The sequence below is a fragment of the Amblyraja radiata genome, chromosome 4 (assembly GCF_010909765.2).
Source record: "Amblyraja radiata isolate CabotCenter1 chromosome 4, sAmbRad1.1.pri, whole genome shotgun sequence".
NCBI classification, from domain to species: Eukaryota; Metazoa; Chordata; class Chondrichthyes; order Rajiformes; family Rajidae; genus Amblyraja; species Amblyraja radiata.
In genome coordinates, this window is record NC_045959.1 from 62,446,375 (window position 1) to 62,471,314 (window position 24,940).

General features: G+C 43.8%; 1 protein-coding gene across 1 annotated transcript in view; it reads left to right on the forward strand.

The window, feature by feature from the left end:
* colec12 (collectin subfamily member 12) overlaps positions 1 to 24,940 on the forward strand; it is a 139,177-nt gene that overhangs the window by 90,668 nt on the left and 23,569 nt on the right. Inside the window, exon 3 of the mRNA XM_033019617.1 lies at positions 22,912 to 23,034. Coding sequence (XP_032875508.1) covers positions 22,912 to 23,034 — 123 coding nt within the window. The remainder of the gene's footprint in view (positions 1 to 22,911; positions 23,035 to 24,940) is intronic.

Below are 24,940 nucleotides of genomic sequence, written 5' to 3' on the forward strand. Positions count from 1 at the left end.
TAGTGTTTCAAACATATTTGATAACCACATTTTTATTGTTGGTGTGGGCGCATTTTTCCAGAATTTAAGTATGAGCTTTTTTCCCATTATTAGCCCGTAATTGAGTAAATTCTTCTGAAACACGTTTAGTTCAGGGTTACCTTCCGATATTCCAAAAATGATCCATTCTGGTTTTGGTACCAGTTTTATTTTGATTAATTTTGTAAAGATATCAAATATTTCATACCAGAATTTTTGGATTTTTGTACAGAAAACAAAAGAATGCGCTATGGTAGCTTCTTGACACAGACATTTATCACAGATGGGTGAGACATTAGGGAAGAGTTTATTTATTTTAGTTTGCACCTACGTTTCTATGTTTCTTCAGACCCGATACATTACCTATTGATGTTCTCCAGAGATGCTGCCTTACCTGCTGAGTTACTCCAGCACTTGTCATTTTTTGTAAACCAGCAACTGCAGTTCCTTGTTTCTATATTTAGCTACATAAACTTGTCGATGACATTTAAAATAAACATTTCAGCCCCCGCCTGAAGCTGTCCCTCTCCCCCAGCTGCAGGATGCTCTCCCCCCCCCCCCCCACCACCGGCCCCCGACAGCCCCCACCTGAAGACGTCCCCCTCCTCCGGCTGCAGGACATTTCCCCCCCTCCGGCCCCCGACACCCCCCACCTGAAGTTGTCCCCCTCACCCGGCTGCAGGATGTTTGAACCCCCCCCCAACAGCCCCCGCCTGAAGGCGTCCCCCTCCCATGGCTGCATGGCTCGCCCCCCTCCCCCTCCCCCTCCCCTCCCTCAGCTGCAGGATGCTGCACCCCCTCTCCCCCCCCCCCCCCCCCCCGACAGCGCCCAACAGCTCCTGCCTCAATCTGTCCTCCTCGCCTGGCTGCACCTGCTAGAGAAAACGGAGCTGCCGGTGGTTTCCATTGAGATCCTGGGTAGGTGAGGAGGGAGAGTGGGGGGATTGAGGGAAAGAAGGGGCTAGGGAGGGAGAGAGATGGGAAGGTGGGGGAGGTGATGAGTGAGAGTAGGGGAGGAGGGGGGGGGGGGGATAGAGGGAGAGGAGGGGTTAGGGAGGGGAGCGGGCTTATGGAGGCAGGGAGGAAGGGAGTGACTGAGGGTAGGGGAAGGAGAGGTGATGGAGGGAGTGGGAGAGGGGAGGAGGACAGGGGAAAGAAGAGTGAGGGTGAAGACGAGGGGAGGGAGTGCTGGGGAAGAGGAGGGAATGGAGGGGGATAGGAGTAGGAAGAGGGATGGTGAGGTAATGGAAATATTAAATGCAAAGTTATTAACTTTATCTTAACTTCTGCTGTTAGTGCAGGCCCGTTAGCCAATCATGCGCAGTTGGGGGGGGGGGGGGGGGCTCATGCCTCAGTGGTTGAATATTGTGTTGGTGGACCAGGCCTCCCATGTGACAGGGACCCAAAGGGCCCCACTTAGTCTAGTCATTATTAAAAACTTTAGTAATGTTTATGGCTCCTAGATTTGGAAAAGCAGCTGGTGGCCAGATGCTGCTTAGATTTAATGCAAACGTTATTCCTCCTTAATGATATTTGGCAATCCTAATTTTGTTTGTGTCTCTTGTGATGTCTTTAATTACCCATTTCATTATGAGTGCGTATGATCTGAAATATATTTTAATGCGAAGCATCACACTTCTTCCTTGATTAAGTACTTTTGAACATCCTTCACACCATGATCACATGTGCACAACAAATACGTTAAGACAGTTTTAACTTCCTTAAATATCCACAGCACACATGTATTATTACTGGGCAGTGCATATTAAGAATATGATTTATTGGTTGGATAGTTCTACCCAACAGACAGAATGGATAAAAATGGAGAAGGAGGATTGCCATCCTTGTAATATAGAAACGATCCTCTTCTCCCCAAAAAAACTGAATAACACAATATACAAGAAGAACCCAATTATATATGGTACAATAAGAATTTGGAAACAAATAAAATTATCTTTAAAATTAAGAAATCTATCACTGTTAATGCCAATAGCGAATAACCCTTTATTTAAACCATCTCTTATTGATAAGACATATAACCAATGGGAAAGTCTCGGAATTAGAAGGATCGGGGATATGTACGAAATGGGAAACTTACTATCATTCCAACAACTACAATTAAAATTTAAATTGAAAAACAACCAATATTTTAAATATCTTCAGATTTGCGATTTCGTGAAAAAATATATACAAGGATATCAAAAAGTAACTCCTGACTTATTGGAAGAAGCAATGAATATTGAAGCTGACTCACAAAAATTAATATCATATTTATATAATAGTATTCTAAATATAGACCTACCATCGACAGAGGTACTTAGAGAAGAGTGGGAACGGGAACTAATGATAAAAATTACGAAGGTTAAATGGGAAAAATACCTGATATATATTCACGAATGTTCAATTAATGTAAAACATAATCTAATTCAATTTAAAATTGTACATAGATTATATTATTCAAAAACAAGATTGAACAAATTTTATCCAAATATATCCGCCACTTGTGATAAATGTCTAGCCCAAAAGGCAACTATAACACACTCCTTAGTTTCCTGCATAAAACTTTATAGATTTTGGAATGATATTTTTGAAATATTTACAAAATCATTCAAGACAAGAATGGAACCTAATACTGAAATGATTATATTTGGCGTAATGGAAGATGGGAATAAATTGAACACATCTCAAAATCTATTCCTTAACTATGGTTTAATAATTGCAAAAAAATTAATTCTTAAATTTTGGAAGGGTACATCAATACCAACGCTTAAAATGTGGATTGCAAGTATGTTGGACACCGCTCATCTTGAGGAAATGCGATTCCTCCTAATGGATAAATCAGACCAATTCATAACGAGTTGGTCTCCATTCGTCGTTTTTTTGGAATCATATGGTGCAACACAATTGTAAAAAATAACTGTTTCAGGACTGGACGAGGGTTGGTCAAGACTATAAATAATGATCTCCTTTTCTTTTTTTTATTTTATTTTCTCTTCTCTATTCTCTCTCTCAACTTTCTTCATTTACTCGTTTTCTTTTTTCACACACTATATATTTCACATCTTTCTATCCTTTACTATCTAACTTCTTTTTCTTATTCTAATCTTTTTTCAGTGTAATAAAAAAAAAAAAAAAGAAGTTGTACATAAAATGTATTATGAAAATATATATTAGGCACTTTGGTGCCATATGACTGTACTTACTTCTAATAAAATAAAATATTTAAAAAAAAAAAAAATATCCACAGCGGGTATTGGTAATTATGAGAACCGAGCATGTGCTATTCTTTCTTAGGATTGCCATCTAGACTTATGTATGATAGAACTACTAATAATCCAACCACACGCCAATTTTTTTTTTAGTGAGTAAAACAAATCAGCTTACTTGTTTTTCTTTTCATCCAACAACTCAAGAAAACCATGCTCTAACTAATATCTTAGTTTACAAGGATGTTGCCAGGACCAGGGAGTCTATGCTATAGGGAGAGGTTGAGTAGGCTGGGACTTATAGAGGTGTATAAAATCATAAGAGGAATAGATCGGGTAGATGCACAGTCTCTTGCCCAGAGTAGGTGAATTGAGAACCAGAGGACATAGGTTTAAGGTGCAGGGAGAAAGATTTAATATAAACCTGAGGGGTAACTTTTCACACAAAGGGTGGTGGTTGTATGGAATAACCTGCCAGAGGAGGTAGTTGAGGCAGGGACTATCCCAACATTTAAGAAACTGTTAGGCAGGTACATGGACAGGACAAATTTGGAGGGATAGGGACCAAACATAGGCAGGTGGGACTAGTGTAGCTGGGACTTGTTGGCTAGTGTGAGCAAGTTGGGCCGAATGGCCTGTTTCCAAGCACTATCACGCCCTATCACTCAAAAGTGCAATGAGTTCTGCAAATGGGTGATATTACCATTTTACATCCTCTTCCATGCTGATCGGAATGAGGTTTTGAACCATAAGCTCATGCCTAGTACACCAGAAGGGAAATGCAAGGTTATTACATGACCAATCCTTTTCTGACATGGAGTTACAAGCCGTCCTCAGATAACGAACAGTTCAGTTTTTACAGACAAATGAAAGTCAATTTTGTCTATGGGAAAATACACAAAGCCAATCGATATGCTAACTACACCATCAGTTTCGCCATGAATAGCATCAAAAAACATGACTGTTAATGCAGAACAATTACTAAGTGTAGAGAGAGAAAGGAAACTAATTCTGCCATTTACCAAAATGCATATTTGACTTTTGAATGGCTAAGAAAGCACATTGATGCCTTTACTTCCATAGAAAGCTTAAGACGTTTTGGCATGTCCCCAACAACCCTCAGCAATTTCTACAGATGCGCCGTGGAAAGCATTTTATCGGGATGCATCAAAGCATGGTTTGGGAACAGCTCCATCCAAGACCACAAGAAATTGCAGAGCGTAGCTCAGTCCATCACACAAACCAACCTCCCTTCCATGGTACACACAATTGCTGGAGAAACTCAGCGGGTGCGGCAGCATCTATGGAGCGAAGGAAATAGGCGACGTTTCGGGCCGAAACCCTTCTTCTCCCTTCCATGGATTCCATCTATACTTCACACTGCCTTGGCAAGGCAACCAGTATAATCAAAGACCAATCTCACCCTCGTCACACCCTCTTCTCCCCTCAAGCAAGAGGTACAAAAGTTTGTACAAGAGTCTGAGGAGTCTGACCCGAAACATCACCCATCCTTCTCTCCGGAGATGCTGCCTGGCCCGCTGAGTTACTCCAGCATTTTGTGTCTGCAAAAGTTTGAAAACGCATACCTCTAGATTTAGGGCAGTTTCTTCCCAGCTGTTATCAGGCAATTCAAATGTCTTCTCATTGGCTAGACTATGGTCCCGACCTACCATCCACCTCATTGGAGACCTTTGAACTTTAATCCTTAATCAGATTTTATCGAACTATAATATTGCACTAAATAATATACCCTTTACCCTGTAAACTGTAGACGGCATGATTGTAATCATGTGTCGGCTTCTCATTGACTGGAAAGCAAGGACCAAAAAAGGTTTTTACTGTACTTCGGTACACATGACAATAATAAATTAAACTCACTAAATAAACTAAACAAAACTAATAATATGATGTGAATTCATTGATATGTAGAGGGGGTCCATAAGTCAGATGTTCATAACTTGGGGACAACCTATATATAGTGTTAGCGAAAGGTGGATATAATTACCTGAAACTTTATTAGTGATAATAGTAAGATTAAATGAGAACTTACCAGTTTGAAGTTTGATCTTTATTTTATGAGGAGTTACGATGAGGGAATACGTGAAGAAGGCTCGATCAGCCGCACGTGCGTCAATCTTCAAAGCAGCGGTGTGAAATCACAGATAATAATAGCAGTGACTGAAGTATGATAGTAAGATGAAAGAAGACTAGAACTACCAGATGAGCTTAACGCGGGCTGGGAGCGGAGGGCACGTATTCCCTCATCGTAACTCCTCATAAAATAAAGATCAAACTTCAAACTGGTAAGTTCTCGTTTAATCTTACTATTTTACTTCGGAGTCACGTGAGTGACTACGTGAAGATTTCAAAGCTCTGTGATTTCATGCCATGAGAAACAAGTCTACACAACCACAACTGCCTCATTGACAAAATGAGGGAAAACATTCATAATGCATACAGTCATGACATAGATTTAAACATGCTGATGCTGTTAAATAACCAATAACAAAAGTCACATCTCTCATCCGGATGGAACCTATAACAGAACATAAAATAAATTGAGAATACCTCTGGTCTGGCAATGGGCTATTATAACATGTTTGAAATATTGTTCGTTTGACCACACTACAACCGTTATGATGTGGTCCAGCGGAACGTAATTAACCCTTGCTGCTGCTGTTATAGCAGCCCTGATGGAGCGAGATCCAGATCAGTATCTACTCCTGCATACCTCAACTCCGTTTTAACACCTGACAAGATCTGAGCAGATAGGTTCTTATAACGTCTTTTGTAACTAACAATCATAGTTAGCTCAGTCTCAAAGGCTCTTGGTGACCTTGACGTATTGTTGTATATGTGTGTCCCCACATAACGAGAAATCCCTGGGTATGTCTTGAGTTATTTTAAGACCTGACACCCCTACTGCTCTGCTTAAATTAATTATAGCATAAAATACTATGCATATATTTGCAGATGTAATCATCCTCTTCTGTCACAATAATGTAGCGAGTGACCTGTGGCGCTAACCAGTGTCAGGAGGATAACTACCTAATGAGGTCCGATCAAAGCAAAGAATGTAGCTGGAACCCCCTCGTTCAAATAGTGTTACACAATGTCAATCTCCCATACTGCATTGTACTTGTCCTGGGAAACCTGTGTAACAGATATCCTTTACTAACTCGATATCCGAGGTGAACCCAACAACTTAGACCTCGTTAGCTGCAGTTAGTCTGATGGAAAGCCCCTTGGCACAGTTAATGATCCTATAATTCCATATTGTCAAAGACCATTTAAATGAACTGCAATAACTCAGAATCCGTACCATTTTAAAATCTAACATGAGCATTAAACAAACGCTTCCCATCTCCTGAAGCAGCAAAATACTGCTTTTTGGTACCATTCCAGCACTGTGAATACATACAAAAATAGGCATGGCAAACCCAAGCCGTAAGCAGTCTATTGAGAATCTGTAGAACATATATTGATTTTATCATGTAACGGCTGATCTTTCAAGCCGCATGCTGGACCAGCAAATTACGTTTAAATAACCATATAATGTTGCATTATTATTACTCACGACAAATCGGGAATCAAACTGCATAGGCCAATTCCACAGCTGGAACCTAAAGCGACTCTTGATGACTATATTCCAAGACCCGACTTATAAAGCAAATTTGGAGGAAGACATAAAAGACCATTCCTCATGCTTGTAGCGAGAACGTATCTTTCGCCACTGTTATGCCACACATTTTGCAACCTTTAATTAGCATGAAAACAATATATCTATATTCGGTGTTGCATTAAATCAGAATTTCATAAATACTGCGTGGTCCAACACCCATTCTGTGTTGTCATTGATCTGTACTTAATGATACTCCAGCGGCAAATTAGATTATGTACCTTTTACAGGATCTTTTCCCTGATTGCACCCTCGTGCTTATCATATGTCACATCTTAGTGTATCAACATGAAGTTGAGCATGCCCCTGTGCATATTCACTCAATCACTCTTTAACCCATAATGCACTTAGGGTCTATAGATAGTTGATACCAATACTGAAGAGTTAAACTCATTGCAAATCTCCTGCACCTCAACTAGTGATGACATTCGCTTGTTCCCACCTTAAGCCATAGCATCTTTTTTGCAATATAATGACATATTTATTGATCAACTACTGGAGCAATGCTGGTTGAAGATTGTCCACAACAGTGCAAAAGTGGGACAAAAACCAATAATCCAAAGAAAGTTGGGAAAGTTAGTTAAGCCTGTAAATAATGGGGATATGTGGATTAATGTGAAATATTTTCTAAGTAATCTTGATAGATCATGAGCAAATAAAAAGCTCCATGCTCCCCTGTTGCATGCCTCTTTCTTTACATCAGCGAGACCAAACGTAGTCGAGGCAACCATTTCACTGAACACTTGCGTTCAGTCCTCCTAGGACTACTGGAGCTCCCGATTGCTCAAGATTCCAGCATCTGCAATCTGTCTTCCTTTTACTACTCTTCTCTTTCTGCAGGGCTCTCACTTAACTTTTTTTCTCGGACCTCACTGTGTCTTGGACCCCACTGGGGCCAACAGGCACCCCTTGGGTGGGCTCAGGTCTGGATCAAGGGCCCATCCACTTGCGATTGACTCGCTTGGAGGTCTTTATTCTTCTTTTTGGATTTTTTCTTCCTCTGCACCACCCATTCCCCCTCCTCCCCCTCGCTCTTCCCCTACGCCTCGCCGTCAAACACCACCACAGGTTCAGGACGTAGGAGGCGGGAGGCAGCACAGCCCTGGGCCGCCGAGGCAGAGCTGACCGCCCCAGAATGGTCAGCAGTGCCGCCCTGGGTCACCGAGGCATATCAGGCCTCCCCAGATGGGCCAGCAATGCATTCCTGGGCCGCTGCGTTAGGATTTATAGCATCAGCTCGGTGATTGGGACAACCCCTGCGTAAATGTCCAAACTCTCTGCACACAAGACACCGTGCCTCCCCCGAACTCCAACGCACGTGGTTGGGGTCACCCTCATGCTCCACAACGAAGCTCCCCTCAACGCCCACCTTCATGAAAACCCGCCTCTTGAAACCTGATCCCTTTGAGAAACGAGTCACCCCAGGGGTGCATAAGCCTAGTCAACCTAGACCGCACCTCTCCAATCTTTGCCAGGTGTGGACGAAGTTGCGCATCCTGGATGAACGTGGGAACGTCTCCCAGGAGAACCGGTTTCACGATGGACACCCACGGTTCCACCGGTACAAAGATCCCCCCCACTGTGATCCCCTTCTCCACAGCTAAAGCCACATCCTGCTGGGACTTTAGTATCATCCCACACTTGACTATTATTCACACTTATTCATTGATTACAGCTCGAAATTTAATACAATCATCCCCTCCAAACTGGTTCCCAAGCTCACAGAACTGGGTCTCTGCGCGTCCCTCTGCAATTGGATCCTCGACTTCCACATTCACAGACCACAGTCTGTTCGTATTGGTGGAAATGTGTCAGCCTCGATAACAATCAGCACGGGAGCAACTCAAGGCTGCGTGCTCAGCCCTCTGCTGTACTCACTCTATACTCATGACTGCATAGCCGGACATAGTGCGAACTCCATCATCAAGTTTGCCGACGACACCACTGTTGTGGGGCGTATCACTGATGGAGACGAGTCAGAGTATAGAAGTGAGATCGACCGATTGACCAAATGGTGCCAGCACAATAACCTGGCTCTCAACACCAGCAAAACCAAGGAACTGACTTTGGAAGGGGTAGGATGGGCACCCACAGTCCCGTTTATATCAACGGGTCGATGGTGGAAAGGGTCAAGAACTTCAAATTCCTGGGCATGCATATTTCCGAAGATCTCTCCTGGTCCCAGAACACTGATGCAATTATAAAGAAAGCACATCAGCGCCTCTACTTCCTGAGAAGATTACGGAGAGTCGGTATGTCAAGGAGGACTCTCTCGAACTTCTACAGGTGCACAGTAGAGAGCATGCTGACCGGTTGCATCGTGGCTTGGTTTGGCAACTTGTGCGCCTAGGAGCGGAAAAGTCTGCAAAAAGTTGTAAACACTGCCCAGTCCATCATCGGCTCTGACCTCCCTACCATCGAGGGGATCTATCGCGGTTGCTGCCTCAAAAAGACTGGCAGCATCATCAAGGACCCACACTATCCTGGCCACACACTCATCTCCCTGCTTCCTTCAGGTAGAAGGTACAGGAGCCTGAAATCTGCAACAACCAGGTACAGGAAAGCTTCTTCCCCACAGCCATCAGACTATTTAACTCAACTTATACAAAAATCTGAACTTTTGCACTTTATAGAAACTTAGAAACATAGAAACATAGAAACATAGAAAATAGGTGCAGGAGTAGGCCATTCGGCCCTTCTAGCCTGCACCAACATACAATATGATCATGGATGATCATCCAACTCAGTATCCTGTACCTGCCTTCTCTCCATACCCCCTGATCCCTTTAGCCGCAAGGGCCACATCTAACTCCCTCTTAAATATAGCCAATGAACTGGCCTCAACTACTTTCTGTGGCAGAGAATTCCACAGATTCACCACTCTTTGTGTGAAAAAAAATGTTCTCACCTCGGTCCTAAAAGACTTCCCCCTTATCCTTAAACAGTGACCCCTTGTTCTGGACTTCCCCAACATCGGGAACAATCTTCCTGCATCTAGCCTGTCCAACCCCTTAAGAATTTTGTAAGTTTCTATAAGATCCCCCCTCTTCAAAATTCTAGCGAGTACAAGTCGAGTCTATCCAGTCTTTCTTCATATGAAGATCCTGCCATCCCAGGAATCAGTCTGGTGACCCTTATCTGTACTCCCTCTATGCCAAGAATGCTTTTCCTCAGATTAGGAGACCAAAACTGTACGCAATACTCCAGGTGTGGTCTCACCGAGGCCCTGTACAACTGCAGTAGAACTTCCCTGCTCCTATACTCAAATCCTTTTGCTATGAATGCTAACATACCATTCGCTTTCTTCACTGCCTGCTGCACCTGCATGCCTACTTTCAATGACTGGTGTACCATGACACCCAGGTCTCGTTGCATCTCCCCTTTTCCTAATCGGCCACCATTCAGATAATAGTCTACTTTCCTTTTCTTGCCACCAAAGTGGATAACCTCACATTTATCCACATTACACTGCATCTGCCATGCATTTGCCCACTTACCCAAACCTTTCCAAGTCACCTTGCAGCCTCCTAGCATCCTCCTCACAGCTAACACTGCCCCCCAGCTTCGTGTCATCCGCAAACTTGGAGATGTTGCATTCAATTCCCTCATCCAAATCATGAATATATATTGTAAATAGCTGGGGTCCCAGCACTGAGCCTTGCGGTACCCCACTTGTCACTGCCTGCCATTCTGAAAAGGACCCGTTTACTCCTACTCTTTGCTTCCTGTCTGCCAGCCATTCTCTATCCACATCAATACTGAACCCCCAATACCGTGTGCTTTGAGTTTGCATACTAATCTCTTATGTGGGACCTTGTTGAAAGCCTTCTGAAAGTCCAGATATAACACATCTACTGGTTCCCCCTTATCCACACTACTCGTTACATCCTCAAAAAATTCTATAAGATTCGTTAGACATGATTTACCTTTCATAAATCCATGCTGACTTTGTCCAATGATTTCACCACTTTCCAAATGTGCTGCTATCCCGTCTTTAATAACTGACTCTAGCATTTTCCCCACTACTGATGTTAGACTAACTGGTCTGTAATTCCCTGTTTTCTCTCTCCCTCCCTTTTTAAAAAGTGGGGTTACATTAGCTACCCTCCAATCCTCAGAAACTACTCCAGAATCTAAAGAGTTTTGAAATATGATCACTAATGCATCCACTATTTCTGGGGCTACTTCCTTAAGCACTCTGGGATGCAGCCTATCTGGCCCTGGGGATTTATCGGCCTTTAATCCATTCAATTTACCTAACACCACTTCCCGACTAACCTGGATTTCACTCAGTTCCTCCATCTCATTTGACCCCCGGTCCCCTGCTATTTCCGGCAGATTATTTATGTCTTCCTTAGTAAAGGGACGACAGATGGCACAATGGGCTAAGTGTTCGGCTGGCAACCGGAAGGTAGCTGGTTCGAATCCCGCTTGGAGTGCATACTGTCGTTGTGTCCTTGGGCAAGACACTTCACCCATCTTTGCCTGTGTGTGTGGATGTAATTATGTGAAGCACTTTGGGGTCAATGCAAGTTGACTAAAAATGTGCTATATAAATAAAGAAATTATTATAAAGACAGAACCGAAGTAGTTATTCAATTGGTCTGCCATGTCCTTGTTCCCCATGATCAATTCACCTGTTTCTGACTGCAAGGGACCTACATTTGTTTTAACTAATCTTTTTCTCTTCTCATATCTATAAAAGCTTTTGCAATCAGTTTTTATGTTCCCTGCCAGTTTTCTTTCATAATCTATTTTCCCTTTCCTAATTAAGCCCTTTGTCCTCCTCTGCTGGACTCTGAATTTCTCCCACTCTGGAAGGCTATTTTTCCTGGCTAATTTGTATGCTTCATCTGTTGTTTTGACACACTCCCTGATTTCCCTTGTTATCCACGGATGCACTACCTTCCCTGATTTATTATTTTGCCAAATTGGGATGAACAATTCTTGTAGTTCATCCATGCGGTCTTTAAATGCCTTCCATTGCATAACCACCGTCAACCCATTAAGAATCAATTGCCAGTCTATCTTGGCCAATTCACGTCTCATACCCTTAAAGTTACCTTCCTTTAAGTTCAGAACCCTTGTTCAGACCAGACCATCGCACAAACCAACCTTCCTTCTATTGACTCCGTTTATACCTCACACTGCCTTGGCGAGGTCAGCAGCATAATCAAGGACGAGTCACCCTGGCCACTCCTTCTTCTCCCCTCTCCCCTCTCCCATCAGGCAAAAGGTATAGAAGTGTGAAAACGCACACCACAGGATTCGGGGACAGTTTCTTCTCACCTGTTGTCAGTCAACTGAATCATCCGACCACGAACTGAGAGCAGTGCCAAACTATTACCTCTTTGATAGCCCTTGGACTATCCTTGATCGAACTTCGCTGGCCTTACCTTGCACTAAATGTTATTCCCTTATCATGTATCCATACACTGTAAATGGATCGATTATAATCATGTTTTGTATTTTTGCTGACTGGTTAGCATGCAACAAAAGCTGTACCTCGATACACGTGACAATAAACTAAACTGAATAGAACTCTCTCTCTCTCTCTCTCTCTCTCTCTCTCTCTCTTCCTCGCTCACTCTCTCCCTCTGCTTTGACCTACATCTACCTACCCTCTAATGTTGTTTGATTGCACAAAGCAGGGTAATCCAAAATTTGTGCTGCCGAGAATTCACCGTTAGCTTCAAATACTCACTTTCATGTTCAGCCTAGGTTTGACGTGTGGGTCTTCTGACAGTAAGTTGGTTGCAATCACAACCATGTCATTTTCTGGCAAAAGGCTTTTATATATTTAGTGTAGGTGCTGGTTTATTTATTTTGTCTGGGTTTGCCCACCCAAGGAACAACTGAATCAGTCATCTCAACTGGGCAGACGTGGAGCCTAATGTGGCATTGAGCAGTAAACACTTCAGCTGAATTTTTGTAAGGTAAAAATTAGCATTAATTTTACCCAGGCTAGCTAGCTTCCCTATGGAAAACATGTCTACAAATGTTAACCTCCAACCCCCATCCATTGTCCTTTACAATACTAGATACTTGATATTTTACATGCATCTTAACTAACTGTCAAGAGTCTCTTAGTCTATGTGGATAAATAGTGTGGTGCAGTGGTGCAGCACTAGAGTTGCTGCCTTAAGGGCCTGTCCCACTTGGACGAACTAGAATAGAATAGAATAGAATAGAATAGAATATGTTTATTGTCATTGCACAAAACTGAGCAACGAAATTCCATTTGCTTCTCCTCCGTTAAAAGAAATACAACACAACAACCAATACACATATGTACAGTTAATAGTAAAATAATAGATACATTTTTAAAAGAGTTTAAAAGAATTTAGCGGTATTCCTCGAAGTTACTTCTTGCTTCCCAGTGTTCACTATTGGAGTTAAGCTCTTTTACCGCACATGGGTAGAAACTATTTTTTAGTCTACCGGTGCGAGCCTGCAGAGACCTGAGTCACCTCCCCGAGGGTAGCAGAGTAAAAAGGTGGTTGGCAGGGTGGGATGTGTCCTTCTTGATATTTATGGCCCTGCGCAAGCATCGGGCCTTGTATATGTCATCCAAGGAGGGTAGGTTAGCGTTTGTAATGTGCTGCGCAGTTTTTATAATTCCCTGCAGCGCCCTCCTCTCAGCCACAGTACAGCTAGCAAACCACACCAGGATTCCGTAGGTGAGGATACTTTCCACGGCGCATCGATAGAAGGACAGCAGCAGCGGCTGTGAGACGTTAGCTCTCCGTAGAGACCTCAGGAAATACAGCAACTGATGAGACTTCTTCAAGAGAGTGACGGTGTTCATTTGCCATTTGAGGTCCTGGGAGATGTTTATTCCCAGGAACCTAAAGTCGTTGACTCTCTCCACCATGTCTCCTTTGATGTATAAGGGAGCAGGTTCCTCTCTCCTCTTCCTCCTGAAGTCAACGACAAGTTCTTTTGTCTTTGATGGGTTTAGTACCAGGTTGTTTTTGGTACACCAGACAGTCAGTTTTTGGACTTCATCCCTGTAGGCAGACTCGTCGTTGTTGTTTATCAGTCCCACCACAGTCGTGTCGTCCGCAAACTTGATGATCCTGTTTGTACTGTGTGTTGGTATACAGTCGTAAGTGTATATTGTATACAAGATGGGATTCAGCACACAACCTTGTGGCACTCCTTGGCTGAGCGTCAGGACTGGGGAGTAATTGGACCCCATCCTGACAGTCTGTGGGCGGTCTGTTAAAAAGTCCTTAATCCATCCACATGTGTTTGCATTAACACCTAGATCAGACAGTTTGTCCACCATTCTGCTGGGGATGATGGTATTAAATGCAGAACTAAAATCTACAAATAACATCCGCACATATGAGCCAGGACGCTCCAGATGTGTCAGTGCAGAATGTAGAGCTATGTTGATGGCATCTTCCGTTGACCTATTAGCTCTATACGCAAATTGATGCTGATCCTGGGTGAGTGGGAGTGAGGACTTAATGTGGGCCAGGACCAGCCGTTCAAAACATTTCATCACGGTCGAAGTGAGAGCAACAGGCCTATAGTCATTCAAGCTCGTAATGAATGTTTTTTTGGGTACAGGTACGATGGTAGCAGTCTTAAAGCATTTAGGAACAGTGCACGTTAACAGAGAGAGGTTAAAGATTTTGCTTAAAACCTCCGCCAACTGGTCTGCACAGTCCCGCAATACTCTCCCTGGGATGCCATCTGGGCCAGCAGCCTTCCTGGGGTTGACCCTGCGGAGTGTTCTTCTGACGTCCTCCGTACTCACAGCGAGTGGCGGGTTGTCAGTGCTGGGTGCGGCTGCAGGTGCAGGCTCTGCCTCATTCAGCTCAAACCGGGCGAAAAAATGGTTGAGCTCCTCAGCTAGCGAGTTGTTACTGCTGCAGATGATCGGCCCCCCCTTGCCCTTATAGTTCGTGAGTTGCTGAATGCCCTGCCAGACACGCCGAGGGTCCCTCTCGTTAAAATACCCCTCTATCCTTCTTCCATAGGCTGTCTTTGCCTCCTTAATGGCTCTCTTTAGTTTAGATCTGGCAGTGCTGTACAATTCATCACTGCCAGATCTAAAGGCTGAGTTCCGTTCTCTCAGCAGGTTCCTGACATCCCCGGTCATGGTTTATTGTTTGGGTAGCACCTGACCTCCCTGTTGACAGTGACGTTGTCAATACAGTTCTGTATATAGAACATGACTGTGGATGTATATTCATGTATGTCCTGGTTTGCAAACAAGTCCCACTGGGTGCGCTCAAAACAGTCCTGAAGTTGGGCGGCAGCGCCCTCGGGCCAAGTCTTTATGCTTCTCACACTGGGCTTGGTTCTCATAATGAGAGGTCTGTATGCCGGGGTGAGAAAGAGTGATAGATGGTCAGACTGGCCGAGATGAGGGAGAGAGGAGGCTTTGTATCCATCCCTAATGTTGCTGTACACGTGATCCAGTGTATTTTGACCTCTCGTCGGACACGTGACATGCTGGTGGAATTTAGGGAGGACAGTTTTTAGATTAGCCTGATTGAAATCTCCAGCCACGATGAAAATGCCATCAGGATGCGCATTCTGTAATTTGTTGATTGATGCTAGCAGGGTGTTCAGTGCTAGCTTGATGTTGGCACTTGGTGGAATATAAACAGCCAGAATAACAGCAGCTGTGAACTCCCGCGGCAGGTAGAAGGGTCGACATTTCAGTGTAATAAACTCCATGTCTGGTGAACAATGTCGCTCGACAACGTTTACATTTGTACACCACTTGTCATAGGAGTAAATACATAGCACCCCCCCTCTGCTCTTACCAGAGTCACTGCTCCTGTCGGCCCGGTATGCTGTGCGACCTACCAGACTGATGGCCTCGTCCGGGATCCCAGCGTGAAGCCAGGTCTCAGTTACCACCATGAGAGAGCAGGTTTTTAAAGTTTTGTTTTCTTCAGTGATCAACTCCAGCTCGTCCATCTTGTTGTTGAGCGATCTGGCGTTCGTCAGAAAGATGCTGGGTAGCGCTGGTCTGTAAGGATCTTTCTTTAGCCTAGCTTGAATGCCGGCTCGACAACCACTAATCCACGAGTTTAGAAGACCCTAGACGAGCTGAAAAAAATGTCAACATCGTGTTGACTCGCTGAAGTAAAAGACCTCCTACGACTATGTCTACAACCTCCTACGACCCCCCTCGACCTAAGTCTTCCACACCTAAGACCAACTACGACTAGCTACGAGTGGAAAATGATCACATGATAAAATGATGTCATGTTTGCATTTTTTTTCTCGAGTCAGTTACCGACTTACAACTACCTACGACTATCTACCACTACCTACGACTATCATCACAACCTACTAGGACCTACCTTCGAGTAAAAAGTATCAATTTTTTCCATGCCGACCTTTTTTTCACTTGTGGACGTTTTTATCAGGCTGGAAAAAACGGCACGACCTACTTGAGGCCACGAGTACGCGGAGACCACTAACGAGCATGAGGAAGAGTTACGAAGACTTCCTACGACCTCGTGGCAACCATGCTGCAAGTATAAGTCAAGGGCAAACTCGGCAGAGGTCGCCAATTAGGTCGTGAAAGTGGGACAGGGGCTTTACAACACCAGAGACCTGGGTTCGATCCTGAGTACAGCTGCTGTCTGTTTGGAGTTTATACGTTCTCCATGTGACTGCATGACCAAGGTGTTCTGATTTCCTCCGTCACTGCAAGAACATAAAGGTTTGTAGGTTGTAGGAAAGAACTGCATGTGCTGGTTTACACCAAAGATAAACACAAATTGCTAGGGTTACTCCAGCATTTTGTGTCTACCTTCAGGTTTGTAGGTTAGTTCACCTCTGTAAATTGTCCCTGGTGTGTAGGATAGTGCTAGTGTATGGGATGATCGTTGGTTGGCACAGACTTGGTGGGCCGAAGGGCCTGTTTCCACATTATATCTCTAAAGTTTAAATTAATTAGAAGTGGATAAATTCTGACTCGTGGAATAAACACGACTTGGAATAAACATACCTAACAGATTCCTTTCTCTGTTCAGTGTGGAAATGTAGTCATCATGTCTTGCTGCTCTATGCTATCTGCACAACATAATACAAATGCAATCTGCTGCAAATCTACATTTACCTGATTTAATCTCAACAGAGAGTAGTAAGATTATAAAAATGAGCCTGGTGCTCTGGACTAGGATGGGAAATAATTTGGTAGAGCATGCACCTTTGATCAAAGTCCTGTAAACATTGGGTAGAAGTAAGGTTTCTGACAACCTCCCAGTGCAGTTACAATGGCAGAGTGGCAGCAGCTTCAAGGAAAATCAGAGTCATTGCATTGTCATGATCAGACATCAATTTAGGATGGGACCATTCTTGAGTTTATGGAGGAGAACACCCTTAGAGGATTAAAGTTATTGCTTAGCCCATCACCTTCAGCTGTTAGTATTTTAAGACTTTTCAAAAATATTTAAAGTATTTTAAGAATTATTTTAGTTTAATTTAGAGATACAGCACGGAAACAGGCCCTTAGGCCCACTGAGTCCGCACCGACCAGTGATCCCCGCACACTAATTCTATCCTACACATACTTGGGACAATTTACAATTATACCAAGCCAATTAACTACAAACCTGTATGTCTTTGGAGTGTGGGAGGAAACCGGAGCCCCTGGACAAAACCCATGCAGGTCATGGGGAGAACGTACAAACTCCGTAGAGACAAGCACCCTCGTCAGGATCGAACCCGGGTCTCTGGTGCTGTCAGGCAGCAACTCTACCGCTGCGCCACTGTGCCACTGTCTTCAATCTGTTCATCCAAGCTGTATGGTTTACTGACTTACAAAGGGTAAAAGCAATTTGTATTTAGAGCCTTAATGTATTGAAAAATGTCAAGGCATTTTGCAAGTGTATTTATGTATAAAATGTAACAGCAAGCCACAAATAAATATTTGTCTGATCGTGAGGTTACATTTAAAGTACAGTTTAAAGGGGAGAGAAGCAAAGAGATTTAGAAAGAGAATCTCAGAGTGTAGGCCCAAATGGTTGAATGCTCGGTCATTAAATTTTGCCTAAATGCAGGAAATGAGGGGCATTGAATGACTTAGGAGCTTTGACCTGTGCAGGGGATTGCAGGTGTTAGAATGTCAGTGGTGGGATCGCTGCAGGAGAGGGTAATGTGTGGAAGTCACAGATGGTGTGGTTACCAGTTTGTGTGGTTCTCAGAGTTTCAGCATAAAGAAATTAGTATTTCTGTTGGTCTGGAGCCCACCATGACCCATTGTGTGACATACTACATTGTTCAGAGATTATTTTTCTTGGGGATAAGTCCTGCCAACTTTTTTTAATCTTTTAGACTTTTTGAGACTTTTAGACATACAGCACGAAAACAGGCTCTTCGACTCACCGAGTCCGCACCGACTCACCCCGTACACTAGCACCATCCTACACACTAGGGCCAATATACACATTTTTACCAAAGCCAATTAACCCACAAACCTGTACGTCTTTGGAATGTTGGTGGAAACTGGAGCATCCAGAGAAAACCAATGCAGTAAAAGGGTGAACATGCAGTCTCCATACAGACAACCAGGAGGTGCGGGGCCCAATTGGGAACAATTTTGGTGAGTCCCAGGTTCCCAGCCAAAGTCTGTCAGCCCTGTTATTTAGTATATATTATGAAATTGTACACCAAGATCAAGTCAAGTCAAGTCACATTTATTTATATAGCACATTTAAAAAACAACTCTCGTTGGCCAAAGTACTTTACATTTGTTATAAGAATAATATAAACAAACAAACTACATACATATATACATATAGCCCTCGCTCAGTGGACTTCAGGAAAGGCTTGGGAGTATAGATAAGTTTTTAGTCTTGACTTAAAGGAGTCGATGGAGGGGGCAGTTCTGATGGGAAGGGGGATGCTGTTCCACAGTCTAGGAGCTGCAACCGCAAAGGCGCAGTCGCCCCTAAGCTTATGCCTAGACCGCGGGATATTCAGCAGCCCCAAGTCGGCCGATCTGAGGGACCTGGAGGTGGAGTGGTGGGTGAGAAGACTTTTAATGTAGGAGGGGGCAAGCCCATTGAGGGCTTTGTAGACATAGAGGAGGGTCTTGAAATGTATACGGAACCGCACAGGGAGCCAGTGGAGAGAGGCCAGGATCGGGGTGATGTGGTCCCTTTTTCGGGTTCCCGTCAGGAGTCTTGTTGCGGCGTTTTGGACCAGTTGCAGGTGGGGCAGGGAAGATTGGCTGATGCCAGTGTAAAGAGAGTTGCAGTAATCTAGGTGGGAGGAGATAAATGTGTGGATGATCTTTTCGAGGTCATCAAAGTGGAGGATTTGTTTTATTTTAGCTATCGTCTGAAGCTGAATGAAGCTAGCTTTTACCACAGCATTGACTTGTTTTTCAAATTTCAGTGCTGAGTCAAATATCACGGCGAGGTTTTTGACGTGAGGTTTGAGTAGTGGGGTACGGTTTGCTTTGCCCATTTTCAAAATGGGCAAAGCAAAAGGTGCAATGGATTACACACTGTCTAAATCTCTCCTGCTCTCGTCTGACTGTCAGTACCTCCACTGGCTTCCAACCTTTACCATAGCTACTAATTAAACTGCATTATGTGATTGGACACAATGCCCTTGGAGACAGTGGCTGATTGGACGGGAGGAGACCGATTTGTTGATTGGACGGGAATTTTAAAGGACGCTGGTCGGTGATTGGACGCAACCCCCTTAGACACAGCGGTTGATTGGCCGCCAAATAATCGGGCACAAAAAAATTGACAAATAGGAAAACAAAAAAATCAGAATTACGATTTAAATCTGATATAAGGTACATAGGGTAGGTATCGATTAATTCCAGACAACAGATTACAAAAATAATATAACCCCATTAATTCACTCAAGGTGCCTTATGATGTGTTCTACAGTATGAAGTGTACAACAAAACTTGCACTTCCAGAGTGGTCTATCGTGTTGTTTCTTCAGCGGACCACGGATTTATTTTAAGAGCAAAACATAAAGTGCTGGAGAACTCAGCAGGTCAGGCTGGATCTATGGAGGATCTGAAGAAGGGCCAAGACCCAAAACGTCACCTGTTCCTTCTCTCCAGTGATGCTGCCTGACCCGCTGAGTTACTCCAGCATTTTGTGTCTATCTATGGAGGGAATAGTTAGGCAACGTTTAGGGTCGAGTCCCTTCTTCAGGCATTTTTTAAGGGGTTGGGAAAGTTAAAAAATTTCACGCATTTAAATATGTTGTTACGAATATAACTAGCAGTGTGAGAGAAAATTCCATAAGCCATAATTGCCACATAATTACATACCCAAAAGTAGAAATGTAGAAAGTTACAGTGTAAAAAAATAGATATTATGAGCTTTGTGGTCTCCTTGTACCAATCAAACGCCAAATTCAAAATTCTATATTTTGAAAATGGGCAAAGCAAAAAGTAGCATGTTCTCTAGAAAGGCTTATCCTAAAATAATTGATCAGAAGGGTGTGATTTTCAGTCAGGACGTCTGTATCATTCAGTCAGTGAGCTCGTGGTCCGGAGCCCTTCTCTATTACCCCTCTATATAAAAACAAAGTGTCAATGCCTCTTCAAGGTCTACTAATCCACCCGTAATTGCAGGTACAGCTGATGGGATTTGGTACTCGGGCAACGCTATGAATTTATATTAATTTAAAAAATCCGATAAGTTTAAATCATTCAAAAGCTACAACCACAACGTGATAAATAACTAAATAAAATGGAAGCAAATAAAGGCAAACAGAAGTACTAACCTTGAAGGAGAGAGCGAAAACAATACGCATAAACTTATTTAAAAAAAATTCATATAACATCCCTAAATGACGGGTACAAATTACTATGTAACGTGGGTGAACAAAAATGCTGGAGAAACTCAACGGGTGAGATGCTGCCTCACCCACTGAGTTTCTCCACCATTTTTGTCTACCTTTGATTGTTCCAGCATTTGCAGTTCCTTCTTAAAATAACGTGGGTGAATGACTGTACCTGCACAGAAGAAGCCCATGCTCACGGTCCGGAGCCCTTAATGACAGTAAAGGGCCTGTCCCACTTACGTGTTCTTGGCACGCAAATGACGCAATCTCGTGGTCGCGTTGAGGCACACGGGCATCCTATAACCGCGCCGGCCGGTCTCACTGAGAAGTGCGATTTCATGCATACGCACAGCCGCTGGAGCGCGTGACGTCATTTGAAGATGGACTCAAAGCTGGAGTAACTCAACGGGACAGGCAGCATCTCTGGAGAGAAGCAATGGGTGATGTTTCGTGTTGAGACTCTTCTTCAGTCTTAAAAGAAGGGTCTTGATCCGAAACGTCATCCATTCCTTCTCTCCAGAGATGCTGCCGGTCCCGCTGAGTTACTCCAGCTTTGTGTCCATCTTCAAGCGGCTGTGCGTATGCATGAAATCGCATTGTGTGTCTATCTTCAATTTTCTTGGCCCCGCTCTGGGAGTAGAAGTGTGGGCGGATCCGGATCGCAACGGCCGTGAGCCCCAGGCCGAGTTCAGCGATCTTTTGCCTGCATCTGCTGCAGTTGGAGGTGAGACATTGCGTCGCGCCAGGGTCTTGGGCCTGTCCCACTTTGGCCGTCAGTTCCACGACAGGCCGTTGGCGCGCGAAGATTTCATTTGCTACAAAAATTTTGGAGCCCTGCGCATAACTACATACCCCTCAGTGGGACCGGTCACGTGCGGCCATACGATGCCCATGTGCTTCAACGCGACCACGAGGTCGCGTAATTTGCGTGCCAAGGACAGGCCCTTAAGTTTTAAGAAATTCTGCCATGAATTTTATTCAAAGGAACGCGGCGTCATTATTACTTGGTCAAAACACAATTATATTGACTGAGGAATGCAGATCGATGTATTGGTGACACATTGTATAACTGCGTGTTAACTACTGGCTGTTAACAAGTGCTAACAGTGGCTGTTAACAAATCGTTTTCGCCTCAGATGAATCAAGTGAAAAACGACTCCAATCTTTCTGCAGCACTCATTAAACCCAAGCTGGAAACTGAAAAGTAGGGGAATGCCGTCCCCCTGCATACCCCCCCCCCCCCCCCCATTTCCATCACTGGTACTGGTGACGGTATTGAGAGTTAACTGCGGGGCTGTGTTGTTGACGGTGAGGAATTTCACCCGCTACTGAGGGGATAGACTGTGTTGCCCACCAGCCTAGCGTGGGGCCCCCTTAGGCGTGGGGCTCAATTGGGAGCAATTGGTCCAATTGGCTTAAGGCCAGCCCTGCAGACAACACCCATAGTCAGGATCAAACCCACATCTCTGGCGCTATAAGGCAGCAAAAGGCTGGCGTTGACAGGAGTCCAGAATCTTCTGATGCACGATCTTCCTCTTGGTCATCTTCGATGACCCACTGAGTAAACTTTGGCTCCTGGTTTCCCCTTCCTCCCACTTCCCCTCCATAGCAGCCATAACGTGTGCTTTTATTCAGTGGCTCAATGCCTGTGCTTTGTAAGGTCAATTCCCCCAGAGTATTGGACAACAAAGTATTTCCAACTTTTAGTTTTGTTTAGTTTAAAGATACAACGTGGAGAAAGGCCCTTCAGCCTACCGAGTCTGTGCCGACTAGTGATCCCCACACACTAATACTATCCTACACACTAGAGCCAATTTACAATTTTACCTAGTCAATTAACCTACAAACCTGTAAGGCCTTCATGTAAGTCGGAGTTACTTCCCCATCCCCTGCCCGAAATAACTCACTGAGAGTATTAACTCTCTGCTGCGTCCGGCTGCGTCCAGGGTACTTTCAGCAGCGCTTGGTCTTCTGGGTAAGCACCCCCTGCCATTGCTGGCTTGTTTCTGACGTACACTTGGGATCGTACAATACTGTGGAGTTACCAACTGCCTTGATTGCACTAGGGACCATGTACAGATTTATTTACGTAAGTCATGAGTTTACATGTCGCCTTTGGCATAAGTCGGGGGGTGTATAAAATGTAATTAGAATTATTGGCGATTATCGCATCTTACCAAAATATTAAACCTTGCGTTTTTGTTGCAGGAATTCAGGAAGGGCCTCAGTGTAATCGATGTAGAAACAACTGGGCTCTGAAGTTTTCTATTCTGCTGCTCTATGTCCTCTGTGCCATGCTGACTATTACAGTAGCCATCTTGGGATACAAAGGTAAAATAACTTGTAGTTTTCTTTTGATTTTACGGTTTTATCCATGGACAAATCAATTTACCTGCTCATTATTTTAAGCAACACAGAGACAGACCCAAGCGTGGCTTGCTGCTGGTTCATCCTAGTTCAGAAATCAGGAGTATTTGATGTCATGGTCTGAAAGTAAAAACATTGTTAATCTCTGTTATTCAAATAATAAAAAGAAAACATATGCCCAGAAATTCCTCCCCAGTCACAATATGAACATCAGTCGAAGCAGAGTACAACACTCAGATACGGCTAAATAGTTAATTTAGGAATCCCAACCAAAAACACATTTCTAGACAACAGTACCTTAAATTGGACAGACCTGGTACTTTATTTCCGGTTGCAATTTTAAAATTCACTTTTAAAGGATTGGAACTATTTTGGTTTTATTCTTTCAGAAAAATTTTCAGAAAGCAGAAATGTAAATTAAATAGAAAGAAATGCATTGGGAAAAAAAATATTGGCTCAGCTGCCATTCTCAGGCAACTATGTACTTATGCTCCTCTGTTGCTTCGTTCTGCAGCACTCGCCACGGCCCTACCATTCACTGTGAAAATCTTACCCTTATGCATTAGGCCTATCATTAAATTGGTCACATCCGACAAATGTCAATGTTTCATAAGCGTGGAGAAGTTAAAACTTTATCTTGTGTATGCGGGTGAACTAGTGCATATGTACTCAACAGAAAATCCATGCTTTTTGTACTGTACATTAGGGCTTGTAACAGAAACATAGAAACATAGAAATATAGAAAATAGGTGCATGAGTAGGCCATTCGGTCCTTCGAGCCAGCACCGCCATTCAATATGATCATGGCTGATCATCCAGAATTAGTACCCGTTCCTGCTTTCTCCCCACATCCCTTGATTCCTAACTCTCTCTTGAATACATCCAGTGAATAGGCCTCCACTGCCTTCTGTGGCAAAGAATTCCACAGATTCACAACTCTCTGGGTGAAAATGTTTTTCCTCATCTCAGTCCTAAATGGCCTACTCCTTATTCTTAAACTGTGACCCCCCTGGTTCTGGACTCCCCCAACATGGGGATCATTTTTTCTGCATCTAGCCTGTCCAATCCCTTAATAATTCTATACGTTTCTATAAGATCCCCTCTCATTCTTCTAAATTCCAGGCAATAGAAGCCCATTCGATCCATTCTTTCATCATGTCAGTCCCGCAATCCCGGGAATTAACCTGGTAAACCTACGATGCTCAATAGCAAGAATGTCCTTCCTCACCAGGGCCCTGTACAACTGCAGTAGGACCTTCTTGCTCCTATACTCAAAACCTCTAGCTATGAAGGTGGACAACAATTTCCTTATAACAGTCCAGTGGTAGCTCTCTTGTGAAGGTCCCTCTCAACAATGTAATTGGCAAAATGCATGAGCCTCCCATGTGAAGCAGGTTATGACAGCAAAATCGAACTCTTGTGCTGCTTAAAGGGGCAATCAATCATCCATGACATTCTTCGGGGATCAATTGCAGATCATTTCCTTTCAGGAACCAAGAGCTTCTAAAAAGGTGTGCCATCCTAGATAAATTTAGAGCTATAGCAGCCAGAGGAAAGGAACCCAAAGCCAAACCAGACCTGCTTGGATGTCTTTAGAGGAGCCTAAAGGAGTGAGCGGCACCATGGCGCAGCAGTAGAGTCGCTGTCTTACAGCGCCAATGACCCGGGTTAGATCCTTACTACGGGTGCTGTCTGTGTGGAGTTTGTTCATTTTTCCTGTGACCGCGTGGGTTTTCTCCAGGTGCTCCGGCTTCCTCCCACACTTCAAAGACATGCAGGTTTGTAGGTTAATTGGCTTAGGTAAGATTGTAAATTGTCCTTAGTGTGTAGGGTAGTGTTCGTGCGTGGGAATCGCTGGTCGGCGTGGACT